General features: G+C 44.0%; 1 protein-coding gene across 2 annotated transcripts in view; it reads right to left on the bottom strand.

Moving 5' to 3' along the window:
* Window positions 1-625: 625 nt before the first annotated feature.
* Window positions 626-25,578, bottom strand: part of LOC124011230 (collagen alpha-1(XXVIII) chain-like) — a 44,890-nt gene continuing 19,937 nt past the window's right edge. The window contains exons 12-36 of one of the 2 annotated variants that reach the window (XM_046324378.1): window positions 17,980-18,048; window positions 17,811-17,879; window positions 17,597-17,665; window positions 13,680-13,748; window positions 12,240-12,308; window positions 10,609-10,677; window positions 10,426-10,494; window positions 10,246-10,317; window positions 10,062-10,130; window positions 9,857-9,928; window positions 9,688-9,756; window positions 9,529-9,597; window positions 9,319-9,387; window positions 9,166-9,234; window positions 8,970-9,038; window positions 8,130-8,198; window positions 7,926-7,994; window positions 7,757-7,837; window positions 7,590-7,625; window positions 7,461-7,497; window positions 6,768-7,325; window positions 6,009-6,268; window positions 2,129-2,360; window positions 1,635-1,826; window positions 626-1,535 (exon numbers count right to left, since the gene is read on the bottom strand). In XM_046324378.1, the coding sequence (XP_046180334.1) occupies window positions 1,531-1,535; window positions 1,635-1,826; window positions 2,129-2,360; window positions 6,009-6,268; window positions 6,768-7,325; window positions 7,461-7,497; window positions 7,590-7,625; window positions 7,757-7,837; window positions 7,926-7,994; window positions 8,130-8,198; window positions 8,970-9,038; window positions 9,166-9,234; window positions 9,319-9,387; window positions 9,529-9,597; window positions 9,688-9,756; window positions 9,857-9,928; window positions 10,062-10,130; window positions 10,246-10,317; window positions 10,426-10,494; window positions 10,609-10,677; window positions 12,240-12,308; window positions 13,680-13,748; window positions 17,597-17,665; window positions 17,811-17,879; window positions 17,980-18,048 (2,580 nt within the window). In that variant the 3' untranslated portion in view covers window positions 626-1,530. Of the gene's footprint in view, window positions 1,536-1,634; window positions 1,827-2,128; window positions 2,367-6,008; window positions 6,269-6,767; window positions 7,326-7,460; window positions 7,498-7,589; window positions 7,626-7,756; window positions 7,838-7,925; window positions 7,995-8,129; window positions 8,199-8,969; window positions 9,039-9,165; window positions 9,235-9,318; window positions 9,388-9,528; window positions 9,598-9,687; window positions 9,757-9,856; window positions 9,929-10,061; window positions 10,131-10,245; window positions 10,318-10,425; window positions 10,495-10,608; window positions 10,678-12,239; window positions 12,309-13,679; window positions 13,749-17,596; window positions 17,666-17,810; window positions 17,880-17,979; window positions 18,049-25,578 lie in introns of both variants that reach the window. The other variant, XM_046324377.1, reaches the window with a different exon arrangement.

Raw genomic sequence — 25,578 nt, 5'->3', positions numbered from 1 at the left:
ACAATTCTGGATCATCCTTGGGAGCAATTTCCAAACGCCTGAAGGTATGTTCATCTGTACAAACAATGGTACGTAAGTATAAACACCATGGGACCACACAGCCGTCAACACACTCATCTCCTAGAGATGAACGTACTTTGATGCAAAAGGTGCAAATCAATTCCAGAACAACAGCAAAGGACCTTGTGAAGATGCTGGAGGAGACAGGTACAAAAGTATCGATATCCACAGTAAAACGAGTCCTATATTGACATAACCTGAAAGGCTGCTCAGCAAGAAAGAAGCCACTGCTCCAAAACCGCCATAAAAAAGTCAGACTACGGTTTGCAACTGCACATGGGGACAAAGATCGTACTTTTTGGAGAAATGCCCTCTGGTCTGATGAAACCAATATAGAACTGTTTGGCCATAATGACCATCGTTATGTTTGGAGGAAAAAGGGGGAGGATTGTAAGCCTACAATCCTGACTCGGTTACACCAGCTCTGTCAGGAGGAATGGGCCAAAATTCACCCAACTTATTGTGGGAAGCTTGTGGAAGGCTACCCGAAGCATTTGACCCAAGTTAAACAATTTAAAGGCAATTCTACCAAATACCAATTGAGTGTATGTAAACTTCTGATCCACTGGGAATGTGATGAAAGAAATAAAAGCTGAAATAAATAATTCTCTCTACTATTATTCTGACATTTCACATTCTTAAAATTAAAAAGTGGTGATCCTGACTGACCTAAGACCTTCTAGGAGTACATTTGAAAAACTGGAATTGTGAAAAAAGTATTTGAATTTGATCAAATGTATTTGGTAAGGTGCATGTTAACTTCCAATTTCAACTGTATGTATTAATTAATCAGTGTCTAATACTGAGTGGTATTTTCTACTATTTCTTAACTACATACCTGAGTGAGATTGACTGAATTGTGTGATAAAATTGTTATATGATGAGCTATCCATTCATTTGGAATGAAAATGGTAATGTTAAATTAAAGGCCCAGTGCAGTCAAAAACTAGATGTGCCTGTGTTTTATAAATATGTTTCCACATTATGAGGCTGAAAGATTATTGTGAAAATATTGATAATGCCCCTTTAGTGTAAGAGTTGTTTGAAAGAGTGCCTGAAATTTCAGCCTGTTTTGGTGGGATAGAGTTTTGGCCTTCCATGGTGACATCACCAGGTGGTAAATTAGTTAATAGACCAATAAGAAAGAGTTCCAAACCACAGTAAGGTACTTAGTTGTCATCCAGAAATGATTTGATATTGAGATAAAAACGGCTGCATTGGACCTTTAATGAAACATTTTACAGAGATTGGCGGTAAAATTAAAGTTCAAATCAGACACTGGAATTAGTATATGAATATTTATAATAAGTGCGTAGAGTTTTAGTTCAAGGGTAGGGGGGGGACTAGGGAGTGTCAAACAAGCATTTATCCAATAGTACAACATACTGTCATGACTTGACCTCCTTCCATCGTGAAGTACATGGTGCCATGGAACATCCATTTATAGACTGAATTGAGTGAGATGTCTTCTCAGCCTGTTGTGAAGAAAACACACAAAAACATTCACACAAAATCCCATACTTGATGAATATTCAACGGAAACAAAGATCATTGAACGATGAGCTATACAGTACCTGCCCTGCCTTGCACGCATGTCCTCTTACACTCGTCCTCTGTGTCGAAGCGGTTCTGGTTCCCCTCACAGGCTCCGTACCAGAACTGGGCGCATGCGTTGGCCTGCTTGTCATAGTACCAGCGCATTTTGTAGTCCCGACAGGGGCCCTGGTCTAGGACCAGTGCACAGCGAGGGTCCAGAGGCACATACTCTGACATGGGCAGAACACAGAGAGAAGACCGTTAGTGAAGGCCCACTAAATAAATAGATGTTATATCAGGATGTAGGGGCCATGGCACACTAGTATACTGATTCTGTTAATTGGCAGATATAGCTAAAGCATCAACAAAATGTGGGTCAATTTCAGTTGGAATCATTCAGTAACTGATTTTGACAGGCTTTGTAGTAATCTGAACAGCTCATATGATTCAATCCTTTAGCTGAATGAACCGACACTGGGTAGACTCCTATGACCACATAGACATAGCACTTCTCCCAGCTGTTGCAACATACCTTTGGGAAGTGCGGGTCGTGATGCAGGCACTAACTGGACAGAGCCTGAGGACCCTGAGGATGAAGATGACGTTCCTGATGATGATGAGGAAGAGGACCCTCCTGTATTGGAAGATGAGGAATCCCTGGAGGAGGAGGATGTGTTGCGGTTCAACGTGGGAACGTCCCCGCGACCAGTCCCCCAATCTGGGGTGTAAACACCTCCATCCTGGCCTCCCTCACGCTGCCCTTTCTCGACCCGGAGGAATTCAAACACACAAGGAAAAATATGAGGACCAACAAAGTCCTTAACCTATTGTCAATTAGTAGCAAAACACAAATACACAGTTTTAAAGCCTGACACAGTAACAAGCCCAGTGTTACTATAGTGAGATAATGTACAGTAGACTAAGAGGAGACAGTGTTACTATAGTGAGATAATGTACAGTAGACTAAGAGGATAGTGTTACTATAGTGAGATAATGTACAGTAGACTAAGAGGAGACAGTGTTACTATAGTGAGATAATGTACAGCAGCCTAAGAGGAGACAGTGTTACTATAGTGAGATAATGTACAGTAGGCTAAGAAGAGACCGTGTTACTATAGTGAGATAATGTACAGTAGACTAAGAAGAGACAGTGTTACTATAGTAAGATAATGTACAGTAGACTAAGAAGAGTGTTACTATAGTGAGATAATGTACAGTAGACTAAGAAGAGACAGTGTTACTATAGTGAGATAATGTACAGTAGACTAAGAAGAGTGTTACTATAGTGAGATAATGTACAGTAGACTAAGAAGAGACAGTGTTACTATAGTGAGATAATGTACAGTAGACTAAGAAGAGTGTTACTATAGTGAGATAATGTACAGTAGACTAAGAAGAGACAGTGTTACTATAGTGAGATAATGTACAGTAGACTAAGAAGAGTGTTACTATAGTGAGATAATGTACAGTAGACTAAGAAGAGTGTTACTATAGTGAGATAATGTACAGTAGACTAAGAAGAGTGTTACTATAGTGAGATAATGTACAGTAGACTAAGAAGAGACAGTGTTACTATAGTGAGATAATGTACAGTAGACTAAGAAGAGACAGTGTTACTATAGTGAGATAATGTACAGTAGACTAAGAAGAGTGTTACTATAGTGAGATAATGTACAGTAGACTAAGAAGAGACAGTGTTACTATAGTGAGATAATGTACAGTAGACTAAGAAGAGTGTTACTATAGTGAGATAATGTACAGTAGACTAAGAAGAGTGTTACTATAGTGAGATAATGTACAGTAGACTAAGAAGAGTGTTACTATAGTGAGATAATGTACAGTAGACTAAGAAGAGACAGTGTTACTATAGTGAGATAATGTACAGTAGACTAAGAAGAGTGTTACTATAGTGAGATAATGTACAGTAGACTAAGAAGAGACAGTGTTACTATAGTGAGATAATGTACAGTAGACTAAGAAGAGTGTTACTATAGTGAGATAATGTACAGTAGACTAAGAAGAGACAGTGTTACTATAGTGAGATAATGTACAGTAGACTAAGAAGAGACAGTGTTACTATAGTGAGATAATGTACAGTAGACTAAGAAGAGTGTTACTATAGTGAGATAATGTACAGTAGACTAAGAAGAGACAGTGTTACTATAGTGAGATAATGTACAGTAGACTAAGAAGAGTGTTACTATAGTGAGATAATGTACAGTAGACTAAGAAGAGTGTTACTATAGTGAGATAATGTACAGTAGACTAAGAAGAGTGTTACTATAGTGAGATAATGTACAGTAGACTAAGAAGAGACAGTGTTACTATAGTGAGATAATGTACAGTAGACTAAGAAGAGTGTTACTATAGTGAGATAATGTACAGTAGACTAAGAAGAGACAGTGTTACTATAGTGAGATAATGTACAGTAGACTAAGAAGAGTGTTACTATAGTGAGATAATGTACAGTAGACTAAGAAGAGACAGTGTTACTATAGTGAGATAATGTACAGTAGACTAAGAAGAGTGTTACTATAGTGAGATAATGTACAGTAGACTAAGAAGAGTGTTACTATAGTGAGATAATGTACAGTAGACTAAGAAGAGACAGTGTTACTATAGTGAGATAATGTACAGTAGACTAAGAAGAGTGTTACTATAGTGAGATAATGTACAGTAGACTAAGAAGAGACAGTGTTACTATAGTGAGATAATGTACAGTAGACTAAGAAGAGACAGTGTTACTATAGTAAGATAATGTACAGTAGACTAAGAAGAGTGTTACTATAGTGAGATAATGTACAGTAGACTAAGAAGAGACAGTGTTACTATAGTGAGATAATGTACAGTAGACTAAGAAGAGACAGTGTTACTATAGTGAGATAATGTACAGTAGACTAAGAAGAGTGTTACTATAGTGAGATAATGTACAGTAGACTAAGAAGAGACAGTGTTACTATAGTGAGATAATGTACAGTAGACTAAGAAGAGTGTTACTATAGTGAGATAATGTACAGTAGACTAAGAAGAGTGTTACTATAGTAAGATAATGTACAGTAGACTAAGAAGAGACAGTGTTACTATAGTAAGATAATGTACAGTAGACTAAGAAGAGACAGTGTTACTATAGTGAGATAATGTACAGTAGACTAAGAAGAGTGTTACTATAGTGAGATAATGTACAGTAGACTAAGAAGAGTGTTACTATAGTAAGATAATGTACAGTAGGCTAAGAAGAGACCGTGTTACTATAGTAAGATAATGTACAGTAGACTAAGAAGAGACAGTGTTACTATAGTAAGATAATGTACAGTAGACTAAGAAGAGACCGTGTTACTATAGTGAGATAATGTACAGTAGACTAAGAAGAGACAGTGTTACTATAGTGAGATAATGTACAGTAGACTAAGAAGAGTGTTACTATAGTGAGATAATGTACAGTAGACTAAGAAGAGTGTTACTATAGTGAGATAATGTACAGTAGACTAAGAAGAGACAGTGTTACTATAGTGAGATAATGTACAGTAGACTAAGAAGAGACAGTGTTACTATAGTAAGATAATGTACAGTAGACTAAGAAGAGTGTTACTATAGTGAGATAATGTACAGTAGACTAAGAAGAGACAGTGTTACTATAGTGAGATAATGTACAGTAGACTAAGAAGAGTGTTACTATAGTGAGATAATGTACAGTAGACTAAGAAGAGACAGTGTTACTATAGTAAGATAATGTACAGTAGACTAAGAAGAGTGTTACTATAGTGAGATAATGTACAGTAGACTAAGAAGAGACAGTGTTACTATAGTAAGATAATGTACAGTAGACTAAGAAGAGTGTTACTATAGTGAGATAATGTACAGTAGACTAAGAAGAGTGTTACTATAGTGAGATAATGTACAGTAGACTAAGAAGAGACAGTGTTACTATAGTAAGATAATGTACAGTAGACTAAGAAGAGTGTTACTATAGTGAGATAATGTACAGTAGACTAAGAAGAGACAGTGTTACTATAGTGAGATAATGTACAGTAGACTAAGAAGAGTGTTACTATAGTGAGATAATGTACAGTAGACTAAGAAGAGACAGTGTTACTATAGTGAGATAATGTACAGTAGACTAAGAAGAGACAGTGTTACTATAGTAAGATAATGTACAGTAGACTAAGAAGAGTGTTACTATAGTGAGATAATGTACAGTAGACTAAGAAGAGACAGTGTTACTATAGTGAGATAATGTACAGTAGACTAAGAGGAGACAGTGTTACTATAGTGAGATAATGTACAGTAGACTAAGAGGAGACAGTGTTGTCATTAGTTCAATGGAGCATGCAAGTCAGGTCAACTACACATTGAGAGTAGGTTGTTTTCTGGCCAGTGCCTCTGCTAAATGTCTGTTATTGTGCTGTAAAGACCTGTACTGTGGCAGTGCCAGGGTTGATAGGCTGGGTCAGGTCTACCCTGCCACCCTGACTTTGAGTGCCGGTAGTGGTGACTGTTCGCCTCCTGTTGAAGTCCTCCTGGTTGGTGGTTCCATAGCCATTGCCCCCGTTGCCATAGTTCCCATTGTTCCCGTTCCTGTATCCATTGTTGCCGTAGCCGTTGGTGACACGGTTGTATATCAGACCACCGTTCTCGTCTTCACAGAACTTGCTGACGAGCTTGGACTCCAGAGCTGAGAGAGAGAGCCACAGAGCAACAGGAGTTGTGATGACTGGGAACAGGTGATGAATCACATTGTACTGGTATTAGCCTTGGAGACTTCACGGCAACTTGATGCAGTTAACTTGGTACATTAGGTAAATTTACAGACCACACTGTATAATAACAGTAGACCTACTGCTAACATAGGGGCAGAAGTTTTTCTTCACTATGTCAGCTGACCAGGGCCATTCAACATTCAGCTAACATTGTAATGACCTAAAGCTTCATATGACACCATCTACAGATGAAACACTATGGTGTCTTAAAGGAGGCCTGGGTAGGATCAAAATGTCAAATATTCATGCATTTATGTTATTAGATAGAAATGTCAAATATTTGTCAACAATCCTGAAAAGGACTATTCTATTGATTACATTGAGTGATCATCCCAAAAATCATGGTCTTTTTTGTTTGGGTTTTGTGAGGAATCACTCTGATATGACTACACGAACACGATAAACCAGCCTTACCTGGCAGCGTGTTGAAGTCATCAATGAGGTACATGTGTTCACTATCAGGGTCCGACGCGATCAGGTTGAGCTCCCTCAGGAACTCGAGCTGCGTGGGGTCTGACGTGTTCACGATCCCCAATGCGTACATCTCGATGTTGGCTGCATGTGCCTCCCGAACCGCAATATCCAGCTTCACCGGCTCCCGCTTATCCGTCTGTCCGTCCGTAATAACTATAGCCACTTTACTGACCCCCTTGCGCGAGCTGTAGAAGGCATCCTGGGTGGCCTTGCGGATGGCGGTGCCCGTGTGGGTGCCCTCACCTATATAAGGGATTTTTCGTATGGCCTGTTTGACGTCCTGCTTGGTCATGTGGCGCGCCAGGTTGAACTCTAGCTTGACCTCCAGGCTGTAGAGGACCAGGCCGATGCGGGTGGCGTTGCGGCCCACCGTCACGCGGTCCACCAGGGCCGCCACAAAGTCCTTGATGATCTCAAAGTTCTCCGGCCCCACGCTCTCCGAGCTGTCAATGACGAACACCAGCTCCATGGGCCGCTCCTTGCATTTGATTCCGCAACCTGGAAACAAGGCAGAGGTATGCGATTCGGACGTAGAAAGGATGTTTTCCAGTGCACTCTCGACAAGGCCTGCCGTATGTTGCAATCAATGTTAAATGATACTACACAAAGCACAACAAATAATGTTTTATTCACCACAAATCTCCTTGATCATTTTAATGATGTCTTCTCTCTGTGGGTCAAAATCCAGATTGACATGGTGACTAAATGGAATGAAAAAAAGACTATGTGAACTCAAAAGACAGCTAAAAACTGAGAACTTACTGTGAGGCCCATGTCGCCTTTGAACCCTGGTCTGCCCTAAAAGGAAGCAGTAAAACATTGGTCTGATCCGTTTCTCCTCTGATTGCAGTTAATTGTTTATTACAGCATGTATCCATGTTATCAAATGAATAGCCCTGATTATAAAAGCGACCCATGACTTGACTCACTGATTGGCCAGGAACTCCAGGGTCACCCAAATCACCTTTGACCCCCTTCAGGCCCCTCTCCCCTCCAGAGCCGCGGTCACCCTGTCATAGAGCCAGATAACACAAGGTCAGAGGTCACGAAAGTTCAAATACACTGCCGTATGCTTCAAATCACTGTGTCTGTCGTCACCTTGGCCCCTGTGAATCCTTCCCCTGGTGGTCCCCGAGGGCCCGTCACGCCCTGAGACCCTGCCTCGCCCTGAAAGGGTCCACAAAATAGAGAGAAGATTTGCCGTGCTCAACTCAACATTTTAAAGAAATGAGAACATTTTTGTTCGCTTGCTTAGTTCGAATTACTATAGAAGTTCCACTTGAAAACAAGAGCCAGGCCTACCTTTGGCCCCTGAATACCCTGCCCAGGGGGCCCCGTTGGCCCTGGGGGGCCCGGTCGTCCAGTGCCACCCTAGAAATGAGCAGAAGTTATATGTGTACAACATCAATCAAAAAGTGTCAGCACAACACAGCCCAACCACACTGCACTACCTGTGTCAAACCTAGCTAGCCATGCAAAACAAGCTAAGCTAAGGGACAAACCCTTCACTTTTTACTTAACAAACCTAGACATTAAAAGTGACCCAATTTCACAGGGCAACCGTGTCACGAGCAGGTAACTTCACAACTCGAGTGTCTCTGGCTTTACTGGTCATAGTCTGACACATATAAGCAAGCTTACTGTATGAGACCAGACCTACTGATGTGACGGACAGGGGTACCTCAACCCCCAGGTCTGCCCGCTCCCTAGGGCTTCTGGGGCTACAGAAGATGAAAAGCCTGAAGACAAACCTGGACATAATATTACAAGCTAGACTGCCGGCTCTGGGTATTGTGTTGGTTATAGGCACCCTGGTCCCAATGGTTCTCATTAGACCCTTATGTTGGGATATATTCACACGTTCTTGGAAGTGTGTGAAAATGATAGATGTTTAGTGAGAATGAAACGCTGATTATCGCAGCCTTTGAATACAAGGTCCATGGGGATATGTGTTCACACGTACAAGGTGGATCTGAAATGTGGAGTCTGCCAGCATGAGGTAATACTAGTATCAATCACCATGACTCAGTGGCTTTATGATGGCGCTGAACAAGGCTAAATGGGTTTCGCATCAGAGCTGGGATTGATTCTTTGCCAACTGTTTAGCAGGTTAGTTTCTTCATGTCAGACTACAATACATACCGGTAGACCTTGTAGCCCCTCGCCGGGGGGGCCTGCTAAACCTGGAAAGCCCCTGAAGCCAATATCACCCTGAATGGGAGAAAACACACAGCTATCATGATGTCCTCTGCTAATTGAGGTCTTCTGTTCACCCAGGACTGTTGTCACTATCCAAAATAACCCAGATCCGACACCCCACACAGAACCATATCTTTACCTTCGGTCCAGGGATGCCCAGCCCCTCCAGGCCTGGTTCACCAGGAAGCCCCGGTAGACCAGGAGTTCCCTACAAACCCCAGGTAAACACTAGAGTCAACACTGGTACAACTCATGCAATAGCAACACGTTAATAAGCAGCAGTGTTGCTCACCGTAGGGCCAGGATAACCATCGCCTTTGGGCCCAAATGGACCAGACGGACCAGGACCTCCACGATCACCCTAAAAGTTTATGTGATGAAATAAAAGTACAGTAAGATTCAAGTAAAGAAATGTCAATAAATCAATGAATTACGCTGATTATTCCGATTAAAAAGTATCCCTATTATTCTATTATTCTAATAGTGTGGCAGTGAGTGTGACCTTAGGACCAGGCAGCCCGTAGCCTGTCTCTCCTATTGGTCCAGATGAACCAGGTGGGCCAAGATTGCCCTGAGACAGACAGTTACAATATGGTTATGATGTGGCATAAACCTCCTCTACATGGTGAATTGCAGGCATTTTGGGACAGAGGGCTGTTACCTTAGGTCCTATGATTCCCCGCCCTGGAAGTCCTGGCATACCCAGTCGACCTGGTGTCCCAGGCTCCCCCTAGAAGAGGTCAGAGGTTAGAAGTCAAAGCTCGCAGTGTGACCACATTACACTACAGTACAGAGTGTAGACTGATGATAATTGAGGATTATGTCCTCACCTTTGCTCCAGAGGGCCCGGCGATTCCAGGAGGCCCACCCAAGCCCCGAATGCCCCTCTGGCCCTGGTCTCCCTATGGCGAGAGACATCATTTGTCAAAAAAACAGCACAGAAAAGCAACCTCGGAATACCACAGCTGTCCAGATTAATGAAGATTAAAATCTTGAAGCAGCGATGTGAGGAGAGAAACCTGGGAATCTTCTTACCTTCTCACCCTGGGTGCCAATCCCCGCAGCTCCCTCTGGTCCCCTCAGACCACCAACACCTGGTTCACCCTGTATAGACAAACACAAACAGACACACAAGCAAAGCATATGAATCCAATGGTCACATTCAAAGAGGTACAGTATCAACCTATGGTTCCCGGAGAGATGGCAGAAGGTGAAATACCTTCTGTCCCGGGGCCCCATCCTCTCCTGGGAGGCCAGGAAAACCAGCCAATCCTGACGCTCCTGGCTCACCCTGAAGAGAGATCGTTGGTCGTCTGTCTCACATAGCATCGACTACATATCCAAATGTGACACCACACCGAGGACAAACTACACATTGCATTTCCATTGGAGGACTCACCTTAGCCCCAGGTTCGCCAGCCCCTCTCTCTCCTGTTGAACCAAGCTCCCCTGGTAAGCCCTGGTCACCCTGTGGATGAGAGGAGCACCCATACACAGCCACTAGTATTAACGATAGCCTAAACATGCCATAACCACAATTGATACAAATGTAAAGTCAAGGTAGAAGCATTCAAACACAGACCTTGGGCCCTGGATATCCATCTCCTTGTGGGCCCCTGCCCCCTGGTGGCCCCCGTGGCCCCTCTATACCCTGGTAGGACAGGAAGCACAGGGCAGTCACATTAAGACAGTAATCCATAAACTATATTTTATTATTTTTTTAAATTTCACCTTTATTTAACTAGGCAGGCCAGTTGAGAATTAATTCTCATTTACAACTGCGACCTGGCCAAGATAAAGCAACGCAGTGTGACACAAACAACAACACAGAGTTACACATGAAATAAACAAATGTACAGTCAATAACACAATAGAAAAAAGTCTATATACAGTGTATGCAAATGGTGTGAGGTGGTAAGGCAATAAATAGGCCATATTAGCGAAGTAATTACAATTTAGCAAATTAACATTGGAGTGATAGATGTGCAGATGATGATGTGCAAGTAAAAATACTGGTGAACAAAAGAGTAAAAAAGTATATAAAAACAATATGGGGATGAGGTAGGTAGATTGGATGGGCTATTTATAGATGGGCTTTGTACAGCTGAAGCGATCGGTTAGCTGCTCAGATAGCTGATGTTCAAAGTTAGTGAGGGAGATATAAGCCTCCAACTTCAGCAATTTTTGCAATTCATTCCAGTCATTGGCAGCAGAGAACTGGAAGGAAAGGCGGCCAAAGGAGGCATTGGCTTTGGGGATGACCAGTGAGATATGCCTGCTGGAAGGCATGCTACGGGTGGGTGTTGTTATCGTGACCAGTGAGCTGGGATAAGGCGGAGCTTTAACTAGAAAATATTTATAGATGACCTGGAGCCAGTAGGTCTGGCGATGAATATGTAGCAATGGCCAGCTGACGAGCGCATGCAGGTCGCAGTGGTGGGCGGTATATGGGGCTTTGGTGACAAAACGGACGGCACTGTGATATACTGCATCCAGTTTGCTGAGTAGAGTGTTGGAGGCAATTTTGTAAATGACATCGCTGAAGTCGAGGATCGGTAGGATAGTCAGTTTTATGAGGGCGGAGTGACTGAAAGAGGCTTTGTCGTGAAATAGGAAGCCAATTCTAGATTTCATTTTGGATTGTAGATGTTTACTATGAGTCTGGAAGGAGAGTTTACTGTCTAGCCAGAAACCTAGGTATTTGTATATGTCCACATATTCTATGTCAGAACCGTCCAGAGAAGTGATGCTAGTCGGACGGGCGGGCGGGTGCGGGCAGTGATCGGTTGAAAAGCATGCATTTAGTTTTACTAGCGTTTAAGAGCAGTTGGAGGCCACGGAAGGAGTGTTGTATGGCATTGATGCTCGCTTGACGGTTTGTTAACACAGTGTCCAAAGAAGGGCCAGGTGTATACAGAATGGTGTCGTCTGCGTAGAGGTGGATCAGGGAATCACCCGCAGCAAGAGCAACATCATTGATATATACAGAGAAAAGAGTCGGCCCGAGAATTGAACCCTCTGGTACCCCATAGAGACTGCCAGAGGTCCGGACAACAGGTCCACACTGAACTCTATCTGAGAAGTAGTTGATGAACCAGGCGAGGCGGTCATTTGAGAAACCAAGGCTGTTGAGTCTGCCGATAAGAAGACGGTGATTGATGTATGGGTGATACTTGGTGAAACCTGTAATAATGAATTGGTGGGCCTACGTACCTTCTCCCCCTGAATGCCCAGGCCTGGCAGGCCGACAGGCCCTGGAAAACCTGGAGGGCCAAAGCCACCCTGAGGGTCACAAAGAGAGTCGTTGTTGGCATCATAGCTATAATTACACCAACACCAGCTCGCGGATGTTTTACAGGAAAAGTGAATGAAATAAATATACAAAAAGTACATATACATTTATATACATTGGTCTGGATAATCACCCTTTCATTATCTGTTATAAAATGTAGGGAAAGTTGTCAACATAACACAATTACTGTGTTAAAAATCCTCCTGCTAGTTCCCTTGCTATTAAATATTGAGAATGTTCACACAATTGAGTATTTTGATAGGCAATAAAGTAAACAAACTCCAGATTCAACGACCCAGTAATACATGCATGCCTCAGCTATAGAATGCCAGCATGATTCACTTTATAGTGTCAACAGGGCGGTTATAAAGTTACATGGCGTAAACACAGAATGTTAGCCAACTGCAACATTCATCCAAACCGTTAGCAGCATTCTTGCTGAAGGATTGGCCTCATATGATGAAAGCACTGCCAATATCCCAAGAATGAATTTCACCACAAGGCTAACCTTGCCAAGACTAATTGGGCCAAGAAGAAACACAATTTTAAGGTCAATTAACGTTCAAATCTGTGAAAATGATCCTCAGCTACCGGAATTCTGTCAGTGTTTGCTTCATTCATAATGGTATATTTAAGCAATAAGGTCCGAGGGGTGTGGTATATGGCCAATATACCACGGCTAAGGGCCGTTCTTAGCTCGACACAACACCGAGTGCCTGGACACTGCCCTTAGCCATCGTATATTGGCCATATACCACAAACCCCCAAGGTGCCTTATTGCTATTAGAAACTGTTTACCAACGTAATTAGACCAGTAAAAATAACTTTTGTCATACCCGTGGTATAGGATCTGACATACTACGGCTGTCAGCCAATCAGCGTTCAGGGCTTGAACCACCCAGTTTATAAATGTCATCAATTCATATCCCATAATCAGTGTGGGACCGTGATTCTATTTCTGACAGTACACAACGTTATTCAGGTAGAATGAGGCTACAAAATAGCGTTAAGTAGATTTCTCTCCTTGTCTCCTCCCCTTTATCTGAAAACACAGACTAGGTGAATGCAAAAGACAAGAATCCTTCTGAACCAGGACTTTCTGTCCACATGTCCAGATCTTTAACACCAGTTTCAATGAAGGCAAAGAGACTAGGAGAGGAGGCCACTTTAGACAATTGTGTGATTCATCAACACACAGATTCCATAGGGGCCTCATATATAACCTCAGTCTGAATGAGACCTAGATGCCAGTGCTTCTGGCCACTCCCTACCCAAGGTTCTTTATGTGTTCCTGGGGAACACTGCGTGTTTGTGTGAAGGCCATTCACCCAGATTTAGTTTATTTACAGTCTATACTGTACCTTGTCTCCTTTCAGTCCAGCGCCGGGCTGTCCTCTGGGTCCCCTCGGCCCCTCCAGGCCCCGGTCCCCCTGCGGAGAGACAAACACAGCTCTTTACAATTCTCTTCAACTCTTCAGTCTCTCTCTCTCTCTGGCTGGTGTGGCTGGTGTGAGAGAAACTCACACCAGCCACACAGTGAAGGCAGAATCCCAATTTGAGATCTGTGCCCATAAATCAGAATTTCATCTACTGATGTTAATGAGAGATTTAGATTTCAAATTTAGATTTCAAATTAGGATTCTGCCCTAAAACAGCTAACAGCAACACAGATTGTTTTCCCGTCAATGAATAACTATCATGATCCCGCGAACGAAAAACCACAAGGCTGATGGGAACAATGGAACATTCTGGAAACGTTAAACTGAGTTTTTCCTTCCGCCTTGGCAAAAGGTTCAAGCATTCTGTTGTCATTTGTGTTAACGTCTATCTATGTGCCACGCCGAGGCTGGTGCGCAAGGTGACAACGGACGTCCGTTTACTGTGTCTGTTCCTGCGTGAGAGACAGGAAGTCTAAACAGGAACGTGAAAGGGGTTCTGGAAACTTCTTCAGATATCTTCCCAGCCTCGTATGCATCCACTCTGGATCTCCAAGGAACGTTCCAGGGAGATCACATGGTCGAGGCGGGTTGTTGAGATGCCGGAGGACATGTTTAGTGTTTGGCACCGAGCGAGAGTCGATCAGCACTGGTGGAGATGGAAACCACAGCGACCACCTGAATGTCGTTGAAGGTTCTTTGTACTTAATCACTGCAAGAGTCACGCTCCGACTAAAAGAAAAAAAACTATGAAGTAAATTACACAATAATCAAAGTTGAAGCCAAGAGAGAGAGATAGTGAGAGCCTTGTATGTGTGCAAAACATATCCATTACCTCAGAGGTTACCTCAGGTCTAGGGAGAATACACTCTGCAGCTACATCATTAGCATTAGCAATACCTGAGGACAAACCAGCAACAGAATATACCTGCAACGGAGCTTAGATAAAATGTACACATTAATCCCCCATAATCTTCCATTTCTTCACCCCAGCAGGTGCTGATGACAAGGGTAGCAGTTAAAAAAAGGAAAAAACTCTTCAGCTCTCGTGAATCTGGAACTTGCCAGAACTTGTGACTAGCAACAGAGCACTGCTGCTCATAACCAGAGCTGTGTCTTTGGGCTCAGTCTCAATGCAGGAAAGTAAAAGCCTTGAGGCCATCTCTAATAGTAGAAGCTTCTAGATGACTGGTGGAAACTCACACCGTCACTCTCTCCAGAGTAAACTGCCAGATAAATATCTCTGATGAGGAGTTTCAATGAAATAATGCAATAAACGATGTGTCTCCTCAGTCAGTTGACTGGACTATTATGAGTCGAAGTTGCAACTTTGCCAAACAGAGATTACATTTGGCGTGATGTTACTTAAGTGTGTTCCCAAAACGTAATCAAGCGTTGTTTTCCCAGACCGTTCAGGAATGATCAAAACAATTGTTGATCTGTGTTCCCTCACCTGCCACTGGAAGCGTAATGTTATCCTCGTCGCTAAGTAGGCAATATAAACCTACAGTGGGGATAACAGGTATTTGATACACTGCCGGTTTTGCAGGTTTTCCTACTTACAAAGCATGTAGAGGTCTGTAATTGTTTATCAAAGGTACACTTCAACTGTGAGAGACGGAATCTAAAACAAAAATCCAGAAAATCACATTCTATGATTTTTAAGTAATTAATTTGCATTTTATTGCATGACATAAGTATTTGATCACCTACCAACCAGTAAGAATTCCGGCTCTCACAGTTTTTCTTTAAGAAGCCCTCCTGTTCTCCACTCATTACCTGTATTAACTGCACCTGTTTGAACTCGTTACCTGTATAAAATGCACCTGTCCACACACTCAATTAAACAGACTCCAACCTCTCCACAATGGCCAAGACCAGAGCTGTGTAAGGACATTAGGGATAAAATTGTAGACCTGCACAAGGCTGGGATGGGCTACAGGACATTAGGCAAGCAGCTTGGTGAGAAGGCAACAACTGTTGGTGCAATTATTAGAAAATGGAAGAAGTTAAGATGATGGTCAATCACCCTCTGTCTGGGGCTCCATGCAAGATCTCACCTCGTGGGGCATCAATGATCATGAGGAAGGTGAGGGATCAGCCCAGAACTACACGACAGGACCTGGTCAATGACCTGAAGAGAGCTAGGACCACAGTCTCAAAGAAAACCATTAGTAACACACTACGCCGTCATGGATTAAAATACTGCAGTGCACACAAGGTCCCCCTGCTCAAGCCAGCGCATGTCCAGGCCCGTCTGAAGTTTGCCAATGACCATCTGGATGATCCAGAGGAGGAATGGGAGAAGGTCATGTGGTCTGATGAGACAAAAATAGAGCTTTTTGGTCTAAACTCCACTCGCTGTGTTTGGAGGAATAAGAAGGATGAGTACAACCCCAAGAACACCATCCCAACCGTGAAGCATGGAGGTGGAAACATCATTTTTTGGGGATGCTTTTCTGCAAAGGGGACAGGACTACTGCACCGTATTGAGGGGAGGATGGATGGGGCCATGTATCGCGAGATCTTGGCCACAACCTCCTTCTCTTAGTAAGAGTATTGAAGATGGGTCGTGGCTGGGTCTTCCAGCATGACAACGACCCGAAACACACAGCCAGGGCAACTAAGGAGTGGCTCCGTAAGAAGCATCTCAAGGTCCTGGAGTGGCCTAGCCAGTCTCCAGACCTGAACCTAATAGAAAATCTTTTGAGAGAGCTGAAAGTCCGTATTGCCAAGCCCCGAAACCTGAAGGATCTGGAGAAGGTCTGTATGGAGGAGTGGGCCAAAATCCCTGCTGCAGTGTGTGCAAACCTGGTCAAGAACTACAGGAAACGTATGATCCTTGTAATTGCAAACAAAGGTGCCTGTACCAAATATTAAGTTCTGCTTTTCTGATGTATCAAATACTTATGTCATGCAATAAAATGCAAATGAATTACTTAAAAATCATACAATGTGATTTTCTGGATTTTTGTTTTAGATTCCATCTCTCACAGCTGAAGTGTACCTATGATAACAATTACAGACCTCTACATGCTTTGTAAGTTGGAAAACCTGCAAAATCGGCAGTGTATCAAGTACTTGTTCTCCCCACTGTATGTAATACTGTCAATACCGTTACACAGATCTCTTTCTAAAGGAATGGCATGTTTGCATTGATGCTTTTACGACCATTCTCTTACAAGTCGCAACAAGGGAGTAGGCTACAGTAGAACATAATATCTTTATGAAGGCAAGACACGCACTGCAATGCAAATAGCATAGCCGTATCCTGGCAACACTTGAGTTCAGAGGATATGTAAGAGCAGGGAGAAAGAGAGAGGTCTGGTTTGGGCAGATGTAGCCCATGTGTGCCTGAGCAACCCAGTGAAAAGCAGATGGACTCATTCCTTCTGGTCTCGGTTGAGTGACTCATTCCTTTCATGTTCTACAGAGGTTCTGGATAGCTTCTGGGGGTTTCCCAGCCCAGGGCCTGTATGGGTTCACCTGACGTCCTTTTGAACGATGAACTTCGCCTACCTGCATGCTGGAAGTTACTCCGTAGTTGAAAAAGAAATCACTGATCGATAGATCCATTGCATGTGACACCGTGCTTCTACACCTGCATTGCTTGCTGTTTGGGGTTTTAGGCTGGGTTTCTGTACAGCACTTTGAGATATCATCTGATGTACGAAGGGCTATATAAATAAATTTGATTTGATTTGAAATAGAGGTGTAATTCAGATGGACTTTTATGGCGCTGCGTCTTCTCCTATAACCATCGTCTGTGTGATGTTTCTGGTTTTACAGTGACAGATCTGGAGCCCAGACCGGGACACATGTCTGCAGACGCTCAGTCATACCTTTGGCCCGGCGAAGCCTTCTCCTATAGGACCCTTCTCTCCTTGGACGCCATGTGGCCCTTGAGGCCCCTGTGAAACACAAACAAACAAATCAACCAATGATGAACAGACTTGAATAACCATAGACTCCATACAGCTACATGAACACCCATTTCACTGAGTCATTTATGAGTATTCATAAATGCATGCATACATTGTGGTAGCGCTAACTCACCGGTAGTCCAGGTTCCCCTATGCCAGGTGGTCCCGGAGGCCCCAGTCGCCCCTGGAACCCCACATCACCCTGCAGAGAGAGTTGAACACCCGCGAGGTGAGATACAACAGGTGGTTGGGGGAAAATGTTATTCTAATTTTTCAAAAACAATGGGGTGATGGAGTGATACCTTGGGTCCAGGAAGCCCGATCCCAGTTTCTCCTTGTATTCCAGGTGGCCCAGAAAGTCCCCGCTCACCCTACAAACACACACACACACACACACACACACACACACACACACACACACACACACACACACACACACACACACACACACACACACACACACACACACACACACACACACACACACACACACACACACACACACACACACACATTCAGTATACAGGAAATTCATATTTATATGTGTTTGGCACAACAACAATTCATAAGTCTCTCTCCCTCCTTCTCCTCCACTATAGGCCAACAAGAACAGAACTCTTTGAACGAGGTGACATAATTTCCATTGAATTCCTCTTAGCTTTAACCTCACACCACCATCACTAACCCAGCCATTACCTCACCACATAAACCAATACACACACACACACACAACACCACACACACCACCAAACACTGACCTCAAACGTTAACATTTGTCCCTTCACACATCTTCCATCAATCAAATTCTACCAGGGGTTCAGGCTAGCACTAGGTGTTCTGAAACTCCTCGAGAATTCAAATCACTATTGTTAAAAGCCATTAATCAAACACAGTGCCCTCCGTAATTATTGGGACAGTGAATCATGTTTTCCTCTTATGGCGCTATTGTCCAAAAGTTTGGATTTTAAATCAAACAATGACTATGAGGTAAAAGTTCACTGTCAGCTTTAATTTGAGGGTATTTTCATCCATATCGGGTGAACTGTTTATAAATTACAGCACTTGTTGTATATAGTCTCTTCCCCCCATGAGAAAGTTAGACACACAAATATCATACCCCCTCCAAAAACGCTAACCTTCCCTGTAATTGTTATGGTGAGAGGTTAGCATGTCTTGGGGGTATGATACTTGTGCCGTCTTTCTCACTCATCATTATTGATGATTCACTCAGGATGATCCGTAATCATGGTAGCATCCACATTAATGTAGAGGTGTTTAGAAACATATTCTATTCTTAATTACAATAAAAGTGACTCCAAGATGACAAAATACATGATTTAACATGTATTTCTATTGGGCAAAAAGAAACACAACCAAAACAAAGAGCAAATGCATCCAAAAAATGTGTAGAGCTACCAGCTTGATGTAGTCAATGTATGCTATTAATATGGGACCAAATACTTAACATTTTACTACTTAAATACACATAAGTGAAATTGTCCCAATACTTTTGCTCTTCTAAAATAGGGGGACTAAGTACAAAGAGTGCTGTAATTTCTAAACGGTTCATCCGATATGGGTGAAGATACCCTACATTTAAAGCTAACTAGTCTGCACTCTAAACTCCTAGTCATTGTTTGATTTCAAATCCAAACTTTTGGAGTATAGAGCCAAAAGAAGAAAACATGCTTCACAGTTCCAATAATGACGTATGGCATTATAATAGAAGTAAATCAACATGCTGTTATACAATAACAAGAACAGTGTGAGAAGATGGCTGTCACGTCCTGACCTTAGTTCCTGTTTTATGTCTCTATTTTAGTTTGGTCAGGGCGTGAGTTGGGGTGGGCATTCTATGTTTTGTTGTGTGTGTTAGATTTCTATGTGTATACATTTACATTACATTTAAGTCATTTAGCAGACGCTCTTATCCAGAGCGACTTACAAATTGGTGCATTCACCTTAAGACATCCAGTGGAACAGTCACTTTACAATAGTGCATCTAAATCTTAAAGGGGGGTGAGAGGGATTACTTATCCTATCCTAGGTATTCCTTAAAGAGGTGGGGTTTCAGGTGTCTCCGGAAGGTGGTGATTGACTCCGCTGTCCTGGCGTCGTGAGGGAGTTTGTTCCACCATTGGGGGGCCAGAGCAGCGAACAGTTTTGACTGGGCTGAGCGGGAGCTGTACTTCCTCAGTGGTAGGGAGGCGAGCAGGCCAGAGTTGGATGAACGCAGTGCCCTTGTTTGGGTGTAGGGCCTGATCAGAGCCTGGAGGTACTGAGGTGCCATTCCCTACACAGCTCCGTAGGCAAGAACCATGGTCTTGTAGCGGATGCGAGCTTCAACTGGAAGCCAGTGGAGAGAGTGGAGGAGCGGGGTGACGTGAGAGAACTTGGGAAGGTTGAACACCAGACGGGCTGCACGTTCTGGATGAGTTGTAGGGGTTTAATGGCACAGGCAGGGAGCCCAGCCAACAGCGAGTTGCAGTAATCCAGACGGGAGATGACAAGTGCCTGGATTAGGACCTGCGCCGCTTCCTGTGTGAGGCAGGGTCGTACTCTGCGGATGTTGTAGAGCATGAACCTACAGGAACGGGCCACCGCCTTGATGTTAGTTGAGAACGACAGGGTGTTGTCCAGGATCACGCCAAGGTTCTTAGCGCTCTGGGAGGAGGACACAATGGAGTTGTCAACCGTGATGGCGAGATCATGGAACGGGCAGTCCTTCCCGGGAGGAAGAGCAGCTCCGTCTTGCCGAGGTGCAGCTTGAGGTGGTGATCCGTCATCCATGATATGTCTGCCAGACATGCAGAGATGATTCGCCACCTGGTCATCAGAAGGGGGAAAGGAGAAGATTAATTGTGTGTCGTCTGCATAGCAATGAAAGGAGAGACCATGTGAGGTTATGACAGAGCCAAGTGACTTGGTATAGCGAGAATAGGAGAGGGCCTAGAACAGAGCCCTGGAGGACACCAGTGGTGAGAGCGCGTGGTGAGGAGACAGATTCTCGCCACGCCACCTGGTAGGAGCGACCTGTCAGGTAGGACGCAACCAAACGTGGGCCGCGCCGGAGATGCCCAACTCGGAGAGGGTGGAGAGGAGGATCTGATGGTTCACAGTATCGAAGGCAGCCGATAGATCTAGAAGGATGAGAGCAGAGGAGAGAGAGTTAGCTTTAGCAGTGCGGAGGGCCTCCGTGATACAGAGGAGAGCAGTCTCAGTTGAATGACTAGTCTTGAAACCTGACTGATTTGGATCAAGAAGGTCATTCAGAGAGAGATAGCGGGAGAGCTGGCCAAGGACGGCAAAGAGTTTTGGAGAGAAAAGAAAGAAGGGATACTGGTCTGTAGTTGTTGACATCGGAGGGATCGAGTGTAGGTTTTTTCAGAAGGGGTGCAACTCTCGCTCTCTTGAAGACGGAAGGGACGTAGCCAGCGGTCAGGGATGAGTTGATGAGCGAGGTGAGGTAAGGGAGAAGGTCTCCGGAAATGGTCTGGAGAAGAGAGGAGGGGATAGGGTCAAGCGGGCAGGTTGTTGGGCTCACAAGACGCGAGATTTCATCTGGAGAAAGAGGGGAGAAAGAGGTCAGAGCACATGGTAGGGCAGTGTGAGCAGAACCAGCGGTGTCGTTTGACTTAGCAAACGAGGATCGGATGTTCACCTTCTTTTCAAAATGGTTGACGAAGTCATCTGCAGAGAGGGAGGAGGGGGGAGGGGGAGGAGGATTCAGGAGGGAGGAGAAGGTGGCAAAGAGCTTCCTAGGGTTAGAGGCAGATGCTTGGAATTTAGAGTGGTAGAAAGTGGCTTTAGCAGCAGAGACAGAGGAGGAAAATGTAGAGAGGAGGGAGTGAAAGGATGCCAGGTCCGCAGGGAGGCGAATTTTCCTCCATTTCCGCTCGGCTGCCCGGAGCCCTGTTCTGTGAGCTCGCAATGAGTCATCGAGCCACGGAGTGGGAGGGGAGGACCGAGCTGGCCTGGAGGATAGGGGACATAGAGAGTCAAAGGATGCAGAGAGGCAGGAGAGGAGGGTTGAAGAATCAGGAGATAGGTTGGAGAAGGTTTGAGCAGAGGGAAGAGATGATAGGATGGAAGAGGAGAGAGTAGCGGGGGAGAGAGAGCGAAGGTTGGGACGGCGCGATACCATCCGAGTAGGGGCAGTGTGGGAGGTGTTGGATGAGAGCGAGAGGGAAAAGGATACAAGGTAGTGGTCGGAGACTTGGAGGGGAGTTGCAATGAGGTTAGTGGAAGAACAGCATCTAGTAAAGATGAGGTCGAGCGTTTGCCTGCCTTGTGAGTAGGGGGGAAGGTGAGAGGGTGAGGTCAAAAGAGGAGAGGAGTGGAAAGAAGGAGGCAGAGAGGAATGAGTCAAAGGTAGACGTGGGGAGGTTAAAGTCGCCCAGAACTGTGAGAGGTGAGCCGTCCTCAGGAAAGGAGCTTATCAAGGCATCAAGCTCATTGATGAACTCTCCGAGGGAACCTGGAGGGCGATAAATGATAAGGATGTTAAGCTTGAAAGGGCTGGTAACTGTGACAGCATGGAATTCAAAGGAGGCGATAGACAGATGGGTAAGGGGAGAAAGTGAGAATGACCATTTGGGAGAGATGAGGATCCCGGTGCCACCACCCCGCTGACCAGAAGCTCTCGGGGTGTGCGAGAACACGTGGGCGGACGAAGAGAGAGCAGTAGGAGTAGCAGTGTTGTCTGTGGTGATCCATGTTTCCGTCAGTGCCAAGAAGTCGAGGGACTGGAGGGAGGCATAGGCTGAGATGAACTCTGCCTTGTTGGCCGCAGATCGGCAGTTCCAGAGGCTACCGGAGACCTGGAACTCCACGTGGGTCGTGCGCGCTGGGACCACCAGATTAGGGTGGCCGCGGCCTCGCGGTGTGGAGCGTTTGTATGGTCTGTGCAGAGAGGAGAGAACAGGGATAGACAGACACATAGTTGACAGGCTACAGATGAGGCTACGCTAATGCAAAGGAGATTGGAATGACAAGTGGACTACACGTCTCGAATGTTCAGAAAGTTAAGCTTACGTAGCAAGAATCTTATTGACTAAAATGATTAAAATGATACAGTACTGCTGAAGTAGGCTAGCTGGCAGTGGGTGCGTTGTTGACACTACACTAATCAAGTCGTTCCGTTGAGTGTAATAATGGCCTGGTATGGTTCCCAATCAGAGGCCTTTGTCAATCATTGTCTCTGATTGAGAACCATACTGAGGCAGCCTGTTTTCCCACTATGGGTTGTGGGTAGTTGTTTTCTGTTTTGTGTGTCTTCACCTCACAGAACTGTTTAGTTTCGTTCACTCTCTCTCTTTGTTATTTTTTGGTTATTGCAGTGTTCAGTTTATTTATTAAAATTAACATGGACACTTACCACGCTGAGTTTTGGTCTGATCCTTGACCCTCGATCATTACAACGGCAGAGATATCTCACTGCGTAGGCTAGTCTACATACTGTTCTCTTTGTCAGACATTAGTTCTACGATAACAAGAACAGTGCGAGGAGACGGCAGAGATATCTCACTGCGTAGGCTAGTCTACATACTGTTCTCTTTGTCAGACATTAGTCTGCCATTCATTTTTTATCTTGGATGACAGTCAAACAAGCAACATAAACATTCTTTCAAAACGATTAAGCCTCTGAATGCTTGACTGGGAGTGTGGGCATATGTCAGACTTGGCAGTAGTGTTGCTGAGAGAAGTTTGAAAAACAAACTGACAAGATAATAACATTTACATCATTACATTTAAGTCATTTAGCAGACGCTCTTATCCAGAGCGACTTAATAACATGATTATAATCCCTCAACGGGTCTGTGGCGTTCATGCAGTGACTGATGATACTTAGCAAGTAATGTATCCATTCAAAACATTAGTGCACACATACATGGTCAATCATCCGCCGTCTGCTTTTGGGCCCCACTTGAATCGGTCTGTCAGTAGCTCTGGTCCAGGGCCGCACGGAACGTCCTGGACCAGATCTAGTCGGTCTACTCAGTGGGACCGATACCAGTGTTGTAAGACCACATATTGAGTATCTCGGTCTTGTCTCGGTGTTGGATACATGTGTACTTGGTCTTGACTCAAGAGTTTTAAAAAAAATGTAGAATTATCAGCTCCCATTCAGTCAGCCATAAAGCCACTTCAACGGGCAAAATATATACAGTCCTTTCTTGAAACATTCATATCTTAACAGTCTTTATATCTATTATAGACATTTTTGTGCAGTCGCAAACCTATTGGACCCAGGCCAGTGTGTGACAGGTTCGTGATTCTGAATGTACAGCAACCATAATACCAGAGCACTCATGTAGGAGAGTGCACTTTTTATAAAACAGGAAGGGCCAGTGGTGTAGTGGAGGGTATATGCAGGTACAGTCTAAGCCGTACAAGCCACTTTATTATTATTCTTTTTTTCAGTTGGCATTGCGTAGTAGAGGTATACGACTTTTCAATGATGTTGTGCAATAGAGAAATCATACACAAAGTAGTCTACACAATCACAAAGCACGGGAAATATATTCACATGCTTGCTGCACACAGCCTAGTTTCTGTGGAATATCATCTGCAGGCAGCAAGAGGCTCTTAACTGGTTGTCACATGGAACAGCTCACAGAAGAATGACATCGGTAGCCAGTAGGGTAGAAAAGACATTTCATCTTATGATATCTACCAGTAAATGCTAACAAAGGCAACGTTGGGTTTGCAAACCAGGTATTGAAAAGGTTTGGTCCAAAGTGTTGGTTAGTAGGCTATTTGTGAGGCGCAATTGTCATCATGTGCTGTTTGCATCAGGGGGCGTAAGCATGGACGGACACAGTCCCACCCGCTGGGGAGCCAGGAACTGCCAGGCCCAGTGGTGTTTAATCATGTATGCCAAGGGAAGTCAGGCTTCCCCAAATATTTGACCAATAAAATCATTTCAATGATAAAATCATGTATCTTTCGTCTCTCTCTGTGTTGTCATAATTTTACGCCAATTCACAAGTGGCTGAATCTCACCGGAGAAATCATCATCCGAGTGAGGGAAACAGCGCCCCTCCATCTCAGTATGTGTAGCCCATGTATGTGATTCTGTCAAGACCAAAAGAGTATAACATGTTGCCGCCGTACCATTTCATTGATGCCAGCAAGCGTTTGGACTGCCTTGATAAAACAAATACATAAAATAATTAGCCAACAAACTGTGGGTTGTCCCGGTGCAGCAAAATGCACCCATAAAGAGGCCAGTTTGGATTTGGCTTCAGACCAATTAAATCACTTCCTTTGCAATCATAATTTTCAGAAAAACATGTCTGTTTCTGGTCTGCTTGTGTTGATGTCCTGCAGTAGCTAGATTACTAAATCGGCCCTTTGGCAAACCATGGATGGAGATTGGGATTTGGACTTGTGGTTTTTAATTAATTGTCTGTGCAGGCCAATGATTATGACATGGATTCTGATCTAACCATAAATTAATATGTTGTGCCACTGGCCTGAGATGATTACAGTTCAATATGTAGACTAGTAGTCTCACATTAACTAGCTAGCTAGATAACTTAGCTGGTTCTGTATTGAACTTCGTCTGTTGTTTGGAGAGAGTCAGACCAAAATGCAGCGTGTAGGTTACTCATGACATTTAATGAAGAAAATGCTGTACATGAAATAACTGAAAATACAAAAACAACAAACGAGTGAAACTAATTACAGCCTATCTGGTGACTAACACAGAGACAGGTACAATCACCCACGAAATACAACACGCACTCAGGCTGTCTAAATACGGTTCCCAATCAGAGACAACGAGAATCAGCTGACTCCAATTAGGAATCGCCTCAGGCAGCCAAGCCTAACTAGACACACCCCTAATAATACACACTCCCAATTAATACAAACCCCAATACGAAATACAACATATA

Source organism: Oncorhynchus gorbuscha, linkage group LG23 (genome assembly GCF_021184085.1).
Source record: "Oncorhynchus gorbuscha isolate QuinsamMale2020 ecotype Even-year linkage group LG23, OgorEven_v1.0, whole genome shotgun sequence".
Lineage (NCBI taxonomy): Eukaryota > Metazoa > Chordata > Actinopteri > Salmoniformes > Salmonidae > Oncorhynchus > Oncorhynchus gorbuscha.
Note: the sequence above shows the minus strand (reverse complement) of the source record. Positions and strands in the feature narration are given on the sequence as shown.